The sequence below is a fragment of the Lampetra fluviatilis genome, chromosome 48 (assembly GCF_964198595.1).
Source record: "Lampetra fluviatilis chromosome 48, kcLamFluv1.1, whole genome shotgun sequence".
In the NCBI taxonomy this organism is placed as follows: domain Eukaryota; kingdom Metazoa; phylum Chordata; class Hyperoartia; order Petromyzontiformes; family Petromyzontidae; genus Lampetra; species Lampetra fluviatilis.
The window spans coordinates 9,198,387-9,213,235 of NC_136322.1; the positions used below are offsets into that span (position 1 = coordinate 9,198,387).

At 49.2% G+C, this 14,849-nt stretch overlaps 1 protein-coding gene across 3 annotated transcripts; it reads right to left on the reverse strand.

Moving 5' to 3' along the window:
* Window positions 1-2,130: 2,130 nt before the first annotated feature.
* LOC144948301 (uncharacterized) lies at window positions 2,131-10,978 on the reverse strand. Of its 3 annotated transcripts, none has more exons than XM_078877734.1 (2): window positions 10,904-10,978; window positions 2,131-4,400 (listed from the first exon to the last, which is right to left on the reverse strand). In XM_078877734.1, exon 2 carries the CDS (start codon window positions 4,369-4,371, stop codon window positions 2,959-2,961), a length of 1,413 nt encoding a protein of 470 aa, XP_078733860.1. In that variant the 5' UTR covers window positions 4,372-4,400; window positions 10,904-10,978; the 3' UTR covers window positions 2,131-2,958. The 3 variants fall into 3 exon arrangements, with proteins under 3 accessions (XP_078733860.1, XP_078733859.1, XP_078733861.1); XM_078877733.1 differs by having other exon boundaries at window positions 10,894-10,972; XM_078877735.1 differs by having other exon boundaries at window positions 10,897-10,907.
* Window positions 10,979-14,849: the final 3,871 nt, after the last annotated feature.

Sequence of the window (14,849 nt, forward strand, 5' to 3'; positions counted from 1 at the left end):
GCAGCTGCCAGCTTCACTCGCACTTAACCACACCTCGACACTTCGTTCTGCGAGAAGCGACACCTGCCATCGGTATCGGTGTTTGCTCTCTCACGACGCTCCGCCGGCCGGAGCACGGCTGAACCCAGCCTCGACCCAGGTTGAACTCAGATTTCTGATACTCGAACGACCCCTCCTCGTTCCATTTCTCATCGAGGCACGACTCGCCCCAGCTCCCTTGCGATGCCCTGTCGCAATGCCGCGTCGCAAGCCGGGTTGCAAGACTGAGCACAACTCGAACCAGACTGCTCATTCGTGATGTGTGCTTGTGCTTAAACTCAAAAACGTGAACACCCTCCCCTCTCTGCGCGTCTCTTGCGAGAGGAAAACAAACAAAACGAAAAAAACCAAAATCAGACACCCTCCCGACCCCTCCTCGCGACCTTTTCTAACCCCCCTAAGTATTTATGGTGCCATCTGTTTGTGCCGGACCGTTGGAGACAAAGGTGGCTGAGGAGATTTTTGCAATACATTTATGTGGTCCTGTGTGTTACATTTATTCTTGATATTTCTTATGAGTTCCCTCGGTCTTAGTATATCGTGGCTATTATTCGGTCTATGTTTAATGAATATTCGTAATGATCCTCGTTACATCATTATTTTGAGGGCTTGCCAAGTTTGGTTATGCGTTTGTCTCCAGGGATTGGTGTTTATTCTGAGTTATATTTTAATGTCCTGAGGTTAAGTGTAATTAAGTTTCCACTTAAGCTTTCTGGAATTCGTATTCTTTAGTTTTTGGTAAGGTCATGTAGATAGAAACATACAATACAAAATAATATATATGCGGTGAATACGAGTAATATGAGGGAATATCTAATAACAAGCCCCTATTGTAGACTGCAGTCTTATACCGTTGATTTTATTTTTTGTTAAGTTTCTACTTTTCGTTAAGGAAAACGTTAAAGAAAACGCGAGTTGCAATAGTTGTTTTTCTCTGCTCTGCACCTTATCCGTGCATCTCCAGACATCTTGGGAAGGTTAGGCCATCGACCTTTTGTCCATCTGGATGTCTCTGACCTCTCTGTGCTCTGAAGTCTTGTCGTTTAATGGCCCTCCCCATTTCACATATTCCTCCTGTGCTTGTGAGGAGTAGAGGCTGTTTTCAATATTTAATGAAAAAAAAATATATGTATAATTACAAAAATGTTGGCCTAGTTATTCTTAATATTAATTTTTGAAAAACAGGGCATAGATACAACACCGGCCATTCCCCTGTTAATGAAGGGCTGTTGTAGGTACAGTAAATATTCATTAATGCATTAACCACGTTTCTTTTAACGTTATGTGTTCATACTATTGGTAGTATGAGAATAGGGTTTCCCCTTTTTTCTGACAACAAAACAGCTGTGTTAAGATGTTAAAATGCCAAACTGAAACCTTTTACAAGGCATCATGTCTGCATTAACCACAATATTTGTGGTCAGAATGCAAAGATAGACAAAAACTGATGCCAGATTTGGAATCAGCACCCAAAAATTACCTTAAAACCGTTGGAATACCTTATGCCAGAAAAAGTGTGTTGACCAGTGTTATCAAAGTACGGTTTTTGTTTGTATTCTGACTACAAGTATTGTGGTCAATGCAGACATGATTCCTTGTAGAAGGTTTCAGTTTGGTGTTTTAACATCTTAACACAACTGTTTTGTTGCCAGAAAAAAGGGGAAAACCTACTCTCAAATTTTGGTACTGGCAAAGGAGGTCACCATGATGTTGGTAGTATCTTTACGTATTCATATCCATCGTTCAAATATTATATAAGTTAAATTTTTGGGGTGAAAATGGGTTAACTTGAGGTCCTGTCGTAAAGGATTAAGCCTTTAACGTGCATTTCCTATAGTTGCTTAACGACCAAATCACTTAACAATAAATATTTACTGTACCTACAACAAAAATCTTACCTTGGGCTAAGAGAGATTTCTCCTGTATTGGTCCAATTTTGTTTCAGAAATGCATTCAAATTTTTGTAACTTACATTTCATTGAAATGAAGTTGTTAGGTAAACTACCCCCTGTGATTAAAACTAAAACTATACCCTAAAATCAAAACGGGGCCACCCCCTCTAAACCCCCCCCCCCTCCCCGATATCTTAGTTTTAAAAAAAGACTGACAAATGTTCTGGTAATAATAATTATTTTAGTATATGTGGTGTTTAGAGGTCAAGAGAGAAAGAAAATTGAATGCGTTTTTGTCACCAGGGGTGGCTGGGCAGTCCCATGTGGAAATGTTTGCATCGGCCGCGGAGGCCAAATTATTTTTAAATAAACCGCCGCGCGACGAATCACACCTCCAATCAGCACGGTTGGCTACGTATGGTGCGAAAGAAGTTGAACATATGAAAAAAAAATACAAAGATCCCCCGTATATCCCGTAACAGACTGTTGGGACAAGTGCCATTAGCCAGCACCTATGAAGGCCAGCAACCACGCCCGGCTGCCTTTTGTCTCCCCAGCGACGATGTTTACACATCGCATCAGGTACTCATTTCATGCCGTGTAGACCTAGGGGAGGCTTAGATAATCGTCACCGGTGTTGGCCGTGAGCGGGGATCGAACTCGGGTCACCGGGTTATTAGCGCAGCGTAGTGATAACCGCTGCACCACCGCCCCCCATGCACACACAGACACGCACACACTCACATTCCTGGTGCTTCTGCACAGATCGAAAGGGGTCTGTCCTCTGCTCCACGTGATCCACCCTCCACCCTCTTGTCTCGACCCCATTCTTTAGCGATATTTCCACGCCAACGGCGGTCCATGGCTGTCCGGCGTCTTCCTCCCATCTCCACGTCGTTCGCATCGACCTCGACATCGCTTCTCAAACGAGGGCCTCATCCTTCCAGTTCCCGTTTCGCGACCGACAGGGAGACCGAGCGATCTTGAGCTCCGAGTTTTAACTTGACCCCTTCCCCTTAGCCGAGTCTCAACTGGGGATTTCCTCCGGTTCCTGCTTCACACTCAACAGGGAGACGGAGGAGTCCTGAGCTCCGCGTTCCAACTTTACCCGCGGCTCCGTCTCGCTCCCGTGGCAATCCTCGGGCTCCCGCTTCACGATCGGCAGGGAGGGGGGGCGGCACGGAACAACCTCGCCACCGGGCTCCACCTTCACCCCCGGCCACGCCTCGAAGCCTCCGACGTCCCCTTCCCGTTCCTCCTTCACCTTCGCCGAGGACACGTCTCCGCCTCCGCTATCCGCCTTCATTACCCGCGAGCGCGTCCCGACGAAGCCGGCGGGCTTTTCCCGGCGTTCTTCTTCCGTTGCGGCGGGCGCGGGAGGAGGAGGGCTCGCCGCCGCCTCTCCGGGGAAAGTGGCGCGCTCACCCCCAGAGTCAGGCGGCTCCGCTAGGGCGGCCGTCGCGACCTTGCGCGCGATGCACTCGCGACGCATCCTCCTCGTCACCCTCCCTCCGTCCGCTGCGTCCGCGCTTCCGGCGTCGGGGGAGCCGCCCGACGGCGTCGACGCCTCGGCGCCCTCGCCGCAGGCGCTCTCCCTCGCGTGGACCCTCTTGTGGACGACGAGCGTGTGGGAGCGAGCGAACGTCTTCGCGCACACCGTGCACCTGTACGGCCTCTCTCCCGTGTGGATCCTGCTGTGCGTGGAGAGGGTCCCCGGATCTGCGAACGCCTTCGCGCACACCGTGCACGCGTAGGGTCTCTTGCCCGTGTGGGTCCTCCTGTGCACGCTCAGGGCCCACGAGTCGGCGAATGCCTTTCCGCACGCGTCGCACACGTAGGGCTTCTCGCCCGTGTGGATCCTGTTGTGGATGACGAGCGCCCCCGAGCGAGCGAACCGTTTTCCGCACGTGTCGCACCCGTAGGGCTTCTCGCCCGTGTGGATCCTGTTGTGGACGAAGAGCGTCCCCGAGAGAGCGAACCGTTTTCCGCACGTGGCGCACCCGTAGGGCTTCTCCCTCGTGTGGATCCTCTGGTGGTTGCGGAGCTGCTCCGAGCGCGTGAACTCCATCCCGCAGACGGTGCAGTGGAAGGGCTTGCCGCCGGCGTGCGTCTTTTGGTGCTCGTGAAGATCCTTCGAGCGGTTGAACGCCAGTTCGCAATCGGTGCACTTGTAGGGCTTCTCCTCGGCGTGCGCCGCTTGGTGCTCGCGGAAGACCTCGGCGTCGATGAACACCTTGCCGCACTGGGAGCACTTGTGCGACTCGCGCGCGTCGTGCGTCGCCTGGTGCTCGATGAAGACGTTCAGTGTGTCCGTGTTGAACGGGCAGTGGGGGCACTGGAAGAGCGTGGGCTCCGTCCACCCCCTGTGCCGCTTCATGTGGTCCTCCAGGGCAGGCAGGCTGACCACGAGCCACTTGCAGATCGGGCAGAAGATCTTCATCTCTCCGTCCGTTCTGTTCCGCGTAGGCACTGGGGCACGCAGGGAGGCAGGCGGAAATTCCTTCCTTTTACATGTTCGACACAACGGGTAGGGTTACGTTCCTAAAAGCCGCCGCGTTTGGCAATGCCAAGGCCTCGTGGTGAATGGGGGACTAGGACAACAGGCTTCCATGTTCACACTCGCCGAAGCCTAAGTAACGTTGTGCCATTCATACTCTTTGGTTCTTTCGGTAGAGTCAGGGAGGTAGAAAAAATAATGGCTCACGACGTTTCGATCGCAACACAAGCATTCCCACCACCATCCATCCCAGAAGAACTCCCTCATCAAGACTCTATACCATAGAACCCAATGCATCTCCAACCAGGAACACATTGCCAGTGAACTCAAACACGTACGCCAAGCTCTTAAGGCTAATGGTTACTCCGACTACACAATCCGTAAAGCCATCACTCCAACCATCAAGAAGGATCCTGTTGAGGACCCTTTCAAAACCATCACCTTACCCTACATTGCTGGGGTCACAAAAAAGATCTCCAAAATCCTGATTAAACACAAGATTCAGGTCCGATTCAACACAGTACATAAAATCCGTGATCTGGTCCCGTCTGTAAAAGACGTGGTTCCAGACATACAGTACCCTGGCGTCTACAAACTAAGTTGCCTCTGTGGTAGCAGTTACATTGGAGAAACCAAACGACATGTCTCGGACCGCATCCGTGAACATAAAGCAGACCTGAAACACGGTAGGACAAACACCTCAGCCGTGGCAGATCACTGTTACAATTCAGTGGGCTCACATGACATTGACTTCTCCAAGACAGAGGTTCTCTGCAAGTCATCTGGCTACCATGAGAGATTCGTTCATGAGGCGATCCACATATACAAACACAGAGACAATTTCAACCGAGAAGATGGATTCTGGCTCAGCAATCATTGGAAGGACGTAATAAACCATTTCGGATCTTAACTGATTGTTGTTCACGTTTACGGTGACTTTCAGACCGCAGTCCACTCACTGGCATTGACTGTGTATCTTGTGTTCTCCACAGGGAATGCATTATTTGCTCCGCTGCGGGTCTCCTTTCATCGCTCTCCCATTGACATGTTTCATTGCTTCTACATACTATTAACATTCCCTCCCTTTGTTAATGCTACCCCCTACCCCCTCCCTTTGATGCTGCTAATCCTGCATAATGCATGGGCATAATATGACTATGAAACCGCCCCGCCCACCTCCTACGCATTTTCCATGAATATGCTAAATTCCTCTTGATATGCACATTCTTTTGTTAAGGCGCTCTTCTTACACCTCCAACCCAGCTTATATATAAGCTCCAAGCTTGGCAGTGTCTCATTCTTCACCTGAAGATGGCTGCTTGCGTTGTAGCCGAAACGTCGTGAGAATTATATTATTATGTTTTATTTTTATTATTTTATTACTTCCCTTCTACGTGACTTTACCGAAAGAACCAAGAAGATGAATCCCTGCAGTCACGAAAGCTTTAAATCGAAATATAACCGCCTCTACGGGGAGGGATTCCACATAACTTTGAGATCCTTCAACAAGCTCCGTGATAAGAAGGCTCAGCTAATCGAGTCTCTCACCTTTCTGAAGAGATACCGCGACTCTAAGGTAATACCAAACGCATTTACACTAACATCTGCTGCTGTAACTTCTTCTAATGCTAAACGAATTCTGTCTAGAACTAGCTTAGCTCTTATCTCAGAGAAAATCAGACTTACGCGCACCGATCTTGATCAGTTAGACAAGACACTCTACAAATCACACTTATCTTTGAGTGCAACAATGTCCACATCAGATTGGGAACATGTAGACAAAATGACAAGCTCTTCAGCTGCCGCTATGTCGAACAAATGTAAGGACAACTTGATTTCCAAATTCAACCGCCTCTCAAACAAGAGACCGGACCCAAACATAGAAAAGCTAGACGTTAACAAAGTCGTAATTAATCGCAGTAACAGTTCTATTTCTGGTCTGAAATCCGTTTTAGCTAAAGGACTAAACTTTGCAGTCACACCTAGACACATACCAGTTAATGATATAATTGCCCGAGTAGATGTAGCTCTCAAGGGCCTGAGTCACATCGCTGCAGACGTAGCAAGATCTGAAATCTCTGCAACCCTCAAAAACGCTAAGATGCTTGCTAGCAACATCAGCAAAGATGAGCGTTTTGAATTAGCTCAATTAAAAAAGAGGGATGACATTGTCATCCTCTCAGCCGACAAAGGCAATGCCACTGTCATCATGGACAAAATAGAATACAACAACAAAATTCAAGAACTACTCAACGATGGCAGCTATACAAAAATAAAAAGGGACCCCAACAACAGCCTCGTCTCCAAAACCAACAAAATCATTTCTGCTTCAACCGCATTAATTGATCAGACCAAACAGTTCTCGTTGAAACCTTCTGCAGCCAGGCCACCAAGATTATACGGCTTGCCAAAGATACATAAAGAAGATACACCTCTTCGTCCCATTGTCTCTACTATCAACTCCCCCACCTACAAACTGGCTCGTTTTTTGTCTGAAATCATACGGCCTTTCACTGGAAAAACCACCTCTGCGGTACTAAACTCTACTGACCTGGTATCGACAATCAAGGGGATTTCCCTGTCCCCAGACGACCTGCTTGTCAGTTTTGATGTGGTTTCCTTATTCACCAAAGTTCCTGTACCTGACACCATCGCAATCATTGAAGACTTGGTTCATCAAGGACTGAATACTGGGGTACCCCCCCTGGTGAGACACTGCTTAACCAATACATACTTCACCTGGAATGGAACTTTCTACAAGCAAACTGAGGGCACCCCAATGGGCTCCCCCTATCTCCGGTTATAGCCAACATTTTCATGGAGAAATTTGAGACTGACGCCATCCAGACTGCCACTCTACACCCGACCTTATGGAAGAGGTACGTAGATGACACTTTTGTCATCTGGCCACATGGCCGGCCTGCTCTAGACCAATTTCTCGACCACATCAATTCCATACACCCAGCCATCAGATTCACCATGGAAGTTGAAAAAAATGGCAAGCTACCCTTTTTGGATGTCCTAATTAAAAGGAGACCTGATGGTTCAATGAGCCATTCTGTCTACAGGAAAGCCACCCATACGGATGCCTACCTAAAACCGGATTCCCACCACCATCCATCCCAGAAGAACTCCCTCATCAAGACTCTATACCATAGAGCCCAATGCATCTCCGACCAGGAACACATTGCCAGTGAACTCAAACATGTACGCCAAGCTCTTAAGGCTAATGGTTACTCCGACTACACAATCTGTAAAGCCATCACTCCAACCATCAAGAAGGATCCTGTTGAGGAGCCTTTCAAAACCATCACCTTACCCTACATTGCTGGGGTCACAAAAAGATCTCCAAAATCCTGATTAAACACAAGATTCAGGTCCGATTCAACACAGTACATAAAATCTGTGATCTGGTCCCGTCTGTAAAAGACGTGGTTCCAGACATACAGTACCCTGGCGTCTACAAACTAAGTTGCCTCTGTGGTAGCAGTTACATTGGAGAAACCAAACGACATGTCTCGGACCGCATCCGTGAACATAAAGCAGACCTGAAACACGGTAGGACAAACACCTCAGCCGTGGCAGATCACTGTTACAATTCAGTGGACTCACATGACATTGACTTCTCCAAGACAGAGGTTCTCTGCAAGCCATCTGGCTACCATGAGAGATTCGTTCATGAGGCGATCCACATATACAAACAGAGACAATTTCAACAGAGAAGATGGATTCTGGCTCAGCAATCATTGGAAGGACGTAATAAACCATTTCGGATCTTAACTGATTGTTGTTCACGTTTACGGTGACTTTCAGACCGCAGTCCACTCACTGGCATTGACTGTGTATCTTGTGTTCTCCACAGGGAATGCATTATTTGCTCCGCTGCGGGTCTCCTGCCACCGCTCTCCCATTGACATGTTTCATTGCTTCTACATACTATTAACATTCCCTCCCTTTGTTAATGCTACCCCCTACCCCCTCCCTTTGATGCTGCTAATCCTGCATAATGCATGGGCCTAATATGACTTTGAAACCCCCCCGCCCACCTCCTACGCATTTCCCATGAATATGCTAAATTCCTCTTGATATGCACATTCTTTTGTTAAGGCGCTCTTCTTCCACCTCCAACCCAGCTTATATATAAGCTGCAAGCTTGGCAGTGTCTCATTCTTCACCTGAAGACGGCTGCTTGCGTTGTAGCCGAAATGTCGTGAGAATGATTTTATCATGTTTTATTTTTATTATTTTATTACTTCTCTTCTTCGTGACTTTACCGAAAGAACCAAGAAGGTGAAGGGTTAGTTGAATTTATCCAACAACAAAAAATGTGGCACTCTGGCGTGTCGCAGCATTGTAAATGAGGCACTGCTGAGAAAGTCACCGCGTCTGCTCAGCAACTCATGACCACCACTCATCTGTGGATTTGTCGCACGGCAATGTGAAGCGACAATCTGGACTTCCCACCGGTCTTGGCTAAGCCAAACTAAACGATGTTCCCTTACTTCTAGATTTGAAGTTTTCGTGACTGCAAGGATTCATATTCTTGGGTTTTTTCGGTAAAGTCACGTAGGTAAAAAAACACAACACAAGCCTCCGTCTTCAGGTGGAACCGTCACAGCATGATTGCTGTATCTTACTTGATACAGCAATCGTTAGCGCTACGCTGTATCTTACTTGATACAGCTATCGTGCTGTGACGGTTCCACCTGAAGACGGAAGCTTGTGTTGCCTCCGAAACGTCGTGATTTTTATTTTTATTAATTAAAACAAAAATTACCTACGTGACTTTACCGAAAAAAACCCAAGAATATGTTCCCTTACTCTTTGGTTCTTTCGGTAAAGTCACGTAGGTGAAAAAAAATAGAATTTAAATTTTTATTCTTATTTTTTCACCGACGTGACTTTACCGAAAGAACCAAAGAGTATGGTACCTTGCAGTCACGAAAAATTCAAATCTAGGATGTTCCCTTGTTACCAGGTGCAAGGCCCCAGCTACGGGGTAGCTCTTTCTCACAAGCGCCTGCGGCCGTCGCAGATGACAGCCCAATGACGAAGTGGCTTATCCTGCGGACATTTATTTTACCGCCAAATACTCTCTGAACGTGGAGGGGGAAAAATAACCGGAGGACCCGGAGATAAATCCACGCTGACCACGGTGAGATACATGTAAAACTCCAAATATACAGCAGCAGCAGGCGTCAGGGGTGGGATCAAACCCACAACCTCCTCCATACCAGGCGAGGTAGTCAACATCTCCTAGTCACCGTGATGATGAGAGAGAGACACGCAAACTCCAAATCTACAGCAGCAGGCATGGTGCATGGTAAGGGTCGGCATATGACCCACGACCTCCTGTATTACAGACGAGGTAGTCAACATCTATCCACCGTTATGATGATGAGAGAGAGAGAGACGCAGACTTCCAAATCCACGACCTCCTGTACACTAGCCACCGTGATGATGATGAGAGAGAGACGCAGACTCCAAATATACAGCAGCAGTAGCAAGCATCGTCAGGGTCGGGATCGAACCCACGACCTCCTGCACACCAGGCGAGGTAGTCAACATCTCCTAGTCACCGTGATGATGATGGTGAGAGAGACACGCAAACTCCAAATATACAGCAGCAGGCATCAGGGTTGGGATCGAACCCACGACCTCCTGCACACCAGGCGAGGTAGTCAACATCTCCTAGCCACCGTGATGATGATGAGAGAGAGACGCAGACTCCAAATATACAGCAGCAGTAGCAAGCATCGTCAGGGTCGGGATCGAACCCACGACCTCCTGCACACCAGGCGAGGTAGTCAACATCTCCTAGTCACCGTGATGATGATGGTGAGAGAGACACGCAAACTCCAAATATACAGCAGCAGCAGGCATGGTAAGGGTCAGGATCGAACCCACGACCTCCTGGACACCAGGCGATGTAGTTAACATCTCCTAGCCACCGTGATGATGATGAGAGAGAGACGCAGACTCCAAATATACAGCAGCAGTAGCAGGCATCGTCAGGGTCGGGATCGAACCCACGACCTCCTGCACACCAGGCGAGGTAGTCAACATCTCCTAGCCACCGTGATGATGATGAGAGAGAGACGCATACTCCAAATATACAGCAGCAGTAGCAGGCATCGTCAGGGTCGGGATCGAACCCACGACCTCCTGCACACCAAGCGAGGTAGTCAACATCTCCTAGTCACCGTGATGATGATGAGACACACGCAAACTTCATATATACAGCAGCAGGCGTTAGGGTCGGGATCGAACCCACGACCTCCTGTATACCAGGCGAGGTAATCAACATCTGCTAGTCACCATGATGATGATGGTGAGAGAGACACGCAAACTCCAAATATACAGCAGCAGGCATCAGGGTTGGGATCGAACCCACGACCTCCTGCACACCAGGCGAGATAGTTAACATCTCCTAGCCACCGTGATGATGATGATGAGATTCCTCACCACCGCTCACCGGGAATTCCTCACCACCGCTCACTGCAGCGAGTCTCGCACACGGAACGGGTGACGTCACTCACTCGCAGCCCCAACGTGCGCGTGACGTCATCGCGCCCGAAGATGGCTGGGTGACGTCGCGCTCGGGATGGAGGGGTGCGGGGCGGGGGGAGGTTTCAGCTGGAGACGGTAATATGACGTCATCTATCGGGCTCGAAATTCAACTGGCCTGGTACGGGCGCCGCGTTGACGTCACCGTCGCTCAGGGTACGGGAAGGGGGATCTTTGTAGCGGTGACGTCACTCGCATCCAGCCCCTTGGTGACGTCACCCTACACCCCCCTCACCCTGGCAGGCGCGCGCCGGTCTAACGTCGTGTCGTAAATCTCGCTGCGAGCGTGACGTCACGTCACTGGTGGCGGGCCGCTGGGAGACGCGAGTGACGCCATCCCCCTACCCGGCACGTGACGTCGTCAATCCTTTGCGGCGGGGGGGGGGGTGACTTTAATACGAAGGATGACGTCATTTATATTCTTAGGTTTTTTCGGTAAAGTCACGTAGGTAAAACATTAAAATTAATGAAAGTAAAATAAAAAAAATAAAATTTTTAATGTTTTACCTACATGACTTTACCGAAAAAACCTAAGAATATGAATCATTGCAGTCACGAAAGCTTCAAATATAGAATGACGTCATTTGCTCGCGACTGCGGGTTGCGTGACGTCATGTCACCAACGCCCAGGGGGGGTGCTGTGGACACCGTGAATGACGTCACGCACAGAGACAGAGAATCGAGGCCTCAATCTTAATTTTGGAGCTTTCGTGACTGCAGGAATTATTCTTTGGTTCTTTCGGTAAAGTCACGTATAAAGATAAAATAATAAATAAATAGCATACTACGAAGTTTCGATTGCAACACAAGCAATCATCATCAGGTATAAAAGAAATAGCAACACAAATCTAACCAGAAAACTATAGACAGACATACAAGCAGACAGACATCACAAAGACACACAGAGAGAACACGTATCGGCACAAAGAGAGAGGTCGTCTCTGTGACGGGGCCTTAAATATAGAGAGGGGGCGGGGGCGGAGAGAGGGAGGGGGCAGAGAAAAAATTTGCATGTCAATGAGTGAGTAATCTATACGAGGGATCTTTTTACATTTTCGTGTCTGCGTATCTGTCCTGTGACCTCCTGCCAGCAGCGAGGCCTGGACACTTCATGTCACGGCCTCAAAGTGCACCTAGCCTGGCACAGGCGCCGTGGTGACATCACCGCCATTTTGTGGCGAATGGCGGTTGTTGTGTCTGCGCCGGTTTGCAACTTGCAAGCCGACCCTGCCTACGATCCATCGTGGGTTTAACCTGTAGGCTGAGTCGCAGTGTGAGCTCACAGATCCTTGAAGGATCTGGACACGGTCCCTATCATCGGCGAGATCCTCCAAGGCTGCTTTGGCTGGGTCATGTAGCCCGCATGCCCAGCCACCGCACGCCCAAGCAGCTTCTGTTTAGCCCGATAGAGGGGGGCTAAACGGGCGCGGTACGGGCTGGAGATGAGATGGCGCTGATGCGGTACGGGATGATGTGGAGCTGAGTGGACTTGCTGACGACTGGTACCAGCGGTGTCAAGATCAGCCTCTGTGGAGGAGGTTCATTAAGGACGCTGCTATTGGGCAGTTGGAGGCAGTTGCCCTCCAGCAACAACGGAGGGCAGAGGATCGACGCTCACAACAACAAGCAGAGCGCCGGGCGGCTAAAACGCAGTAAGTTTGCACAGTAGGGGGCACAGGTGACATCACCGCCATTTTGTGTCGAATGGCGGTTGTTGTTGTTGTGTCTGCGCCGGTTTGTAACTTGCAGGCCGACCCTGCCTACGATCCATCGTGGGTTTCACCTGTAGGCTGAGTCGCAGTGTGAGGAGCTCAGTCAACTCAGTCAGAATCAGAATCTTTATTGAGACTGTAGGAGGATTCTGGTGAGATATAAAGCTCTTTTCTACAGATGTCCAGTATGGGCACGGGGAGTCCGCGATATGCAACGGCAAACACGATACACACAAACACACGATACACACAAACACACGATACACACAAACACACGATAAACACAAACACACAATACACAAACACGATACACACAAACACACGATACACACAAACACACACAAACACACGATACACACAAACACACGATACACACAAACACACGATACACACAAACACGATACACACAAACACACCATAGGAGTGCAAAATAGAACAAAAGGTAGGCAAGTCGCACAGTCAAGGGTCCTCGTCATACACGCGAGGACCCACACGGGCGAGAAGCCCTACAAGTGCTCCACGTGCTGCAAGTGCTTCGCCCAGTCGGGCAACCTGGGCATCCACAAGCGCACCCACACGGGCGAGAAGCCGTACGCGTGTGACGTGTGCGGCAGCTCGTTCACACAATTGGGCACCCTCCGCGTGCACAAGAGGACGCACGCGGGCGGGAAGGCCTCCTCCGGGTCAGGGAGCCTCCGGTCACGCCGGCAGGTCCGCGCGGGCTCAAGCGCGTCGACGCTGCCAGCCAGTCCTCCCCTCCTCCGCCACTGCACCCGTGGGAGGGCCGGGCGTCACGAGGGCGCGACTGCCGCTGGGGAGGTCGTGGCGAGCCTCACGGGGTGAGGGTCCCGCGGCGACCCCCTCGGCGACCCCCTCGGCATCGCTAACATCAGAACATGGAGAGACCCTCAGCTTTGAGACGTGGCCGGGGTTTAAGGTAGAATGCGACGGTGAAGATCCTACTGTCTCCCTGCCGATCGTGAAGCAGGAGCGCGGAGAGATCGCCAGCTCCGAGACGTGGCCAGGGGTGAAGGTGGAACATGGCAGGGGGGAGGATTCTTCAGTTCCCCTCTCGATCGTGAAGCAGGAACAAGAAGAAAGCCCTGGCTGTCAGACGCGGCTGGGGTTAAGTTGGCACACGGGAGACCGAGTCTCTGCTTTGGGAATGGATGTTGAGGTCTACGTGGAAAGAGTGAAGGAGGAGGCTCCAAGCAAGCATGTCGAGTGAGAGTCAGTCTTCGACTGGGACCTTTGTTAATTTGGTGGCACAGGTGGAGGATGTGTACTACACAGGGGGCAGGTCTCGTGGAGCGGAGATTGAACACTCGAGAAGCTGACAGAGAGAAAAATAAATGTTGAGAAAATGCCGCGCGACACATTGGCCGTTCGAAAGCACGAGCGTGTCTGCACGACTGTGAAGGTACACAACGTGGAGGCAATATTTTTAAATCCTTTATATTAAGTTCACTTGCTTGCGCGCTTACGACCGTGCAAATCTTTCAGTCGTTTGTTAACCCACTTCCCGTGATCCAATCGAGCTGACATTTTGCACACAGACTCGTTGTGCGTGACAATTTATTTTCGTGAAAATTTTTTTCCAAAATGTTACACTTTTTAGGAAAAAATAAATTATATTTAATTACCAATTGCTTAATGGTGGCAGGCAATCATCTGACCCAGAGGTGGCAGCCATCTCAAGCCAGAGGACGAGAGGACTCTAGCCGCCACGCATATAAAGGATTTATAGTGAAACATTTGTTTTTACGGGTTAATTTTTTACACGCTTTAATTTAACTCGCTCTCTGCTGTTGTTGTTGTCCTTGTTGTCGTTGTTGTATCCTCAAATCTTGCAACTCAATTTTTACCCACTTCCCAATGTGGTATCGACTGCAAACTTGGTATACTTATGTCATACTGATGACAATACCATATTCGATCATAAAAAAATAAAAACATTTTAAAACTATTATTTTTGAAATGTTATGTTTCAGCTTGGCTCTAATTGTCCACGGTAAACTGACGTTGCCTGTTAAATCACCACGGCCCCTTACGTTATGGCAAACTTCGGGGCCACTTCATGGAGTTGTGGAGTTCTTCCATTACGAGTACGGTACATTTCATTAAAGCGTATTTTTAAAAAAG

Coding starts and splice junctions, on each gene's coding strand:
- LOC144948301 (XM_078877734.1), bottom strand. CDS start 4,371: ATGAAGATCTTCTGCCCGATCTGCAAGTGGCTCGTGGTCAGCCTGCCT.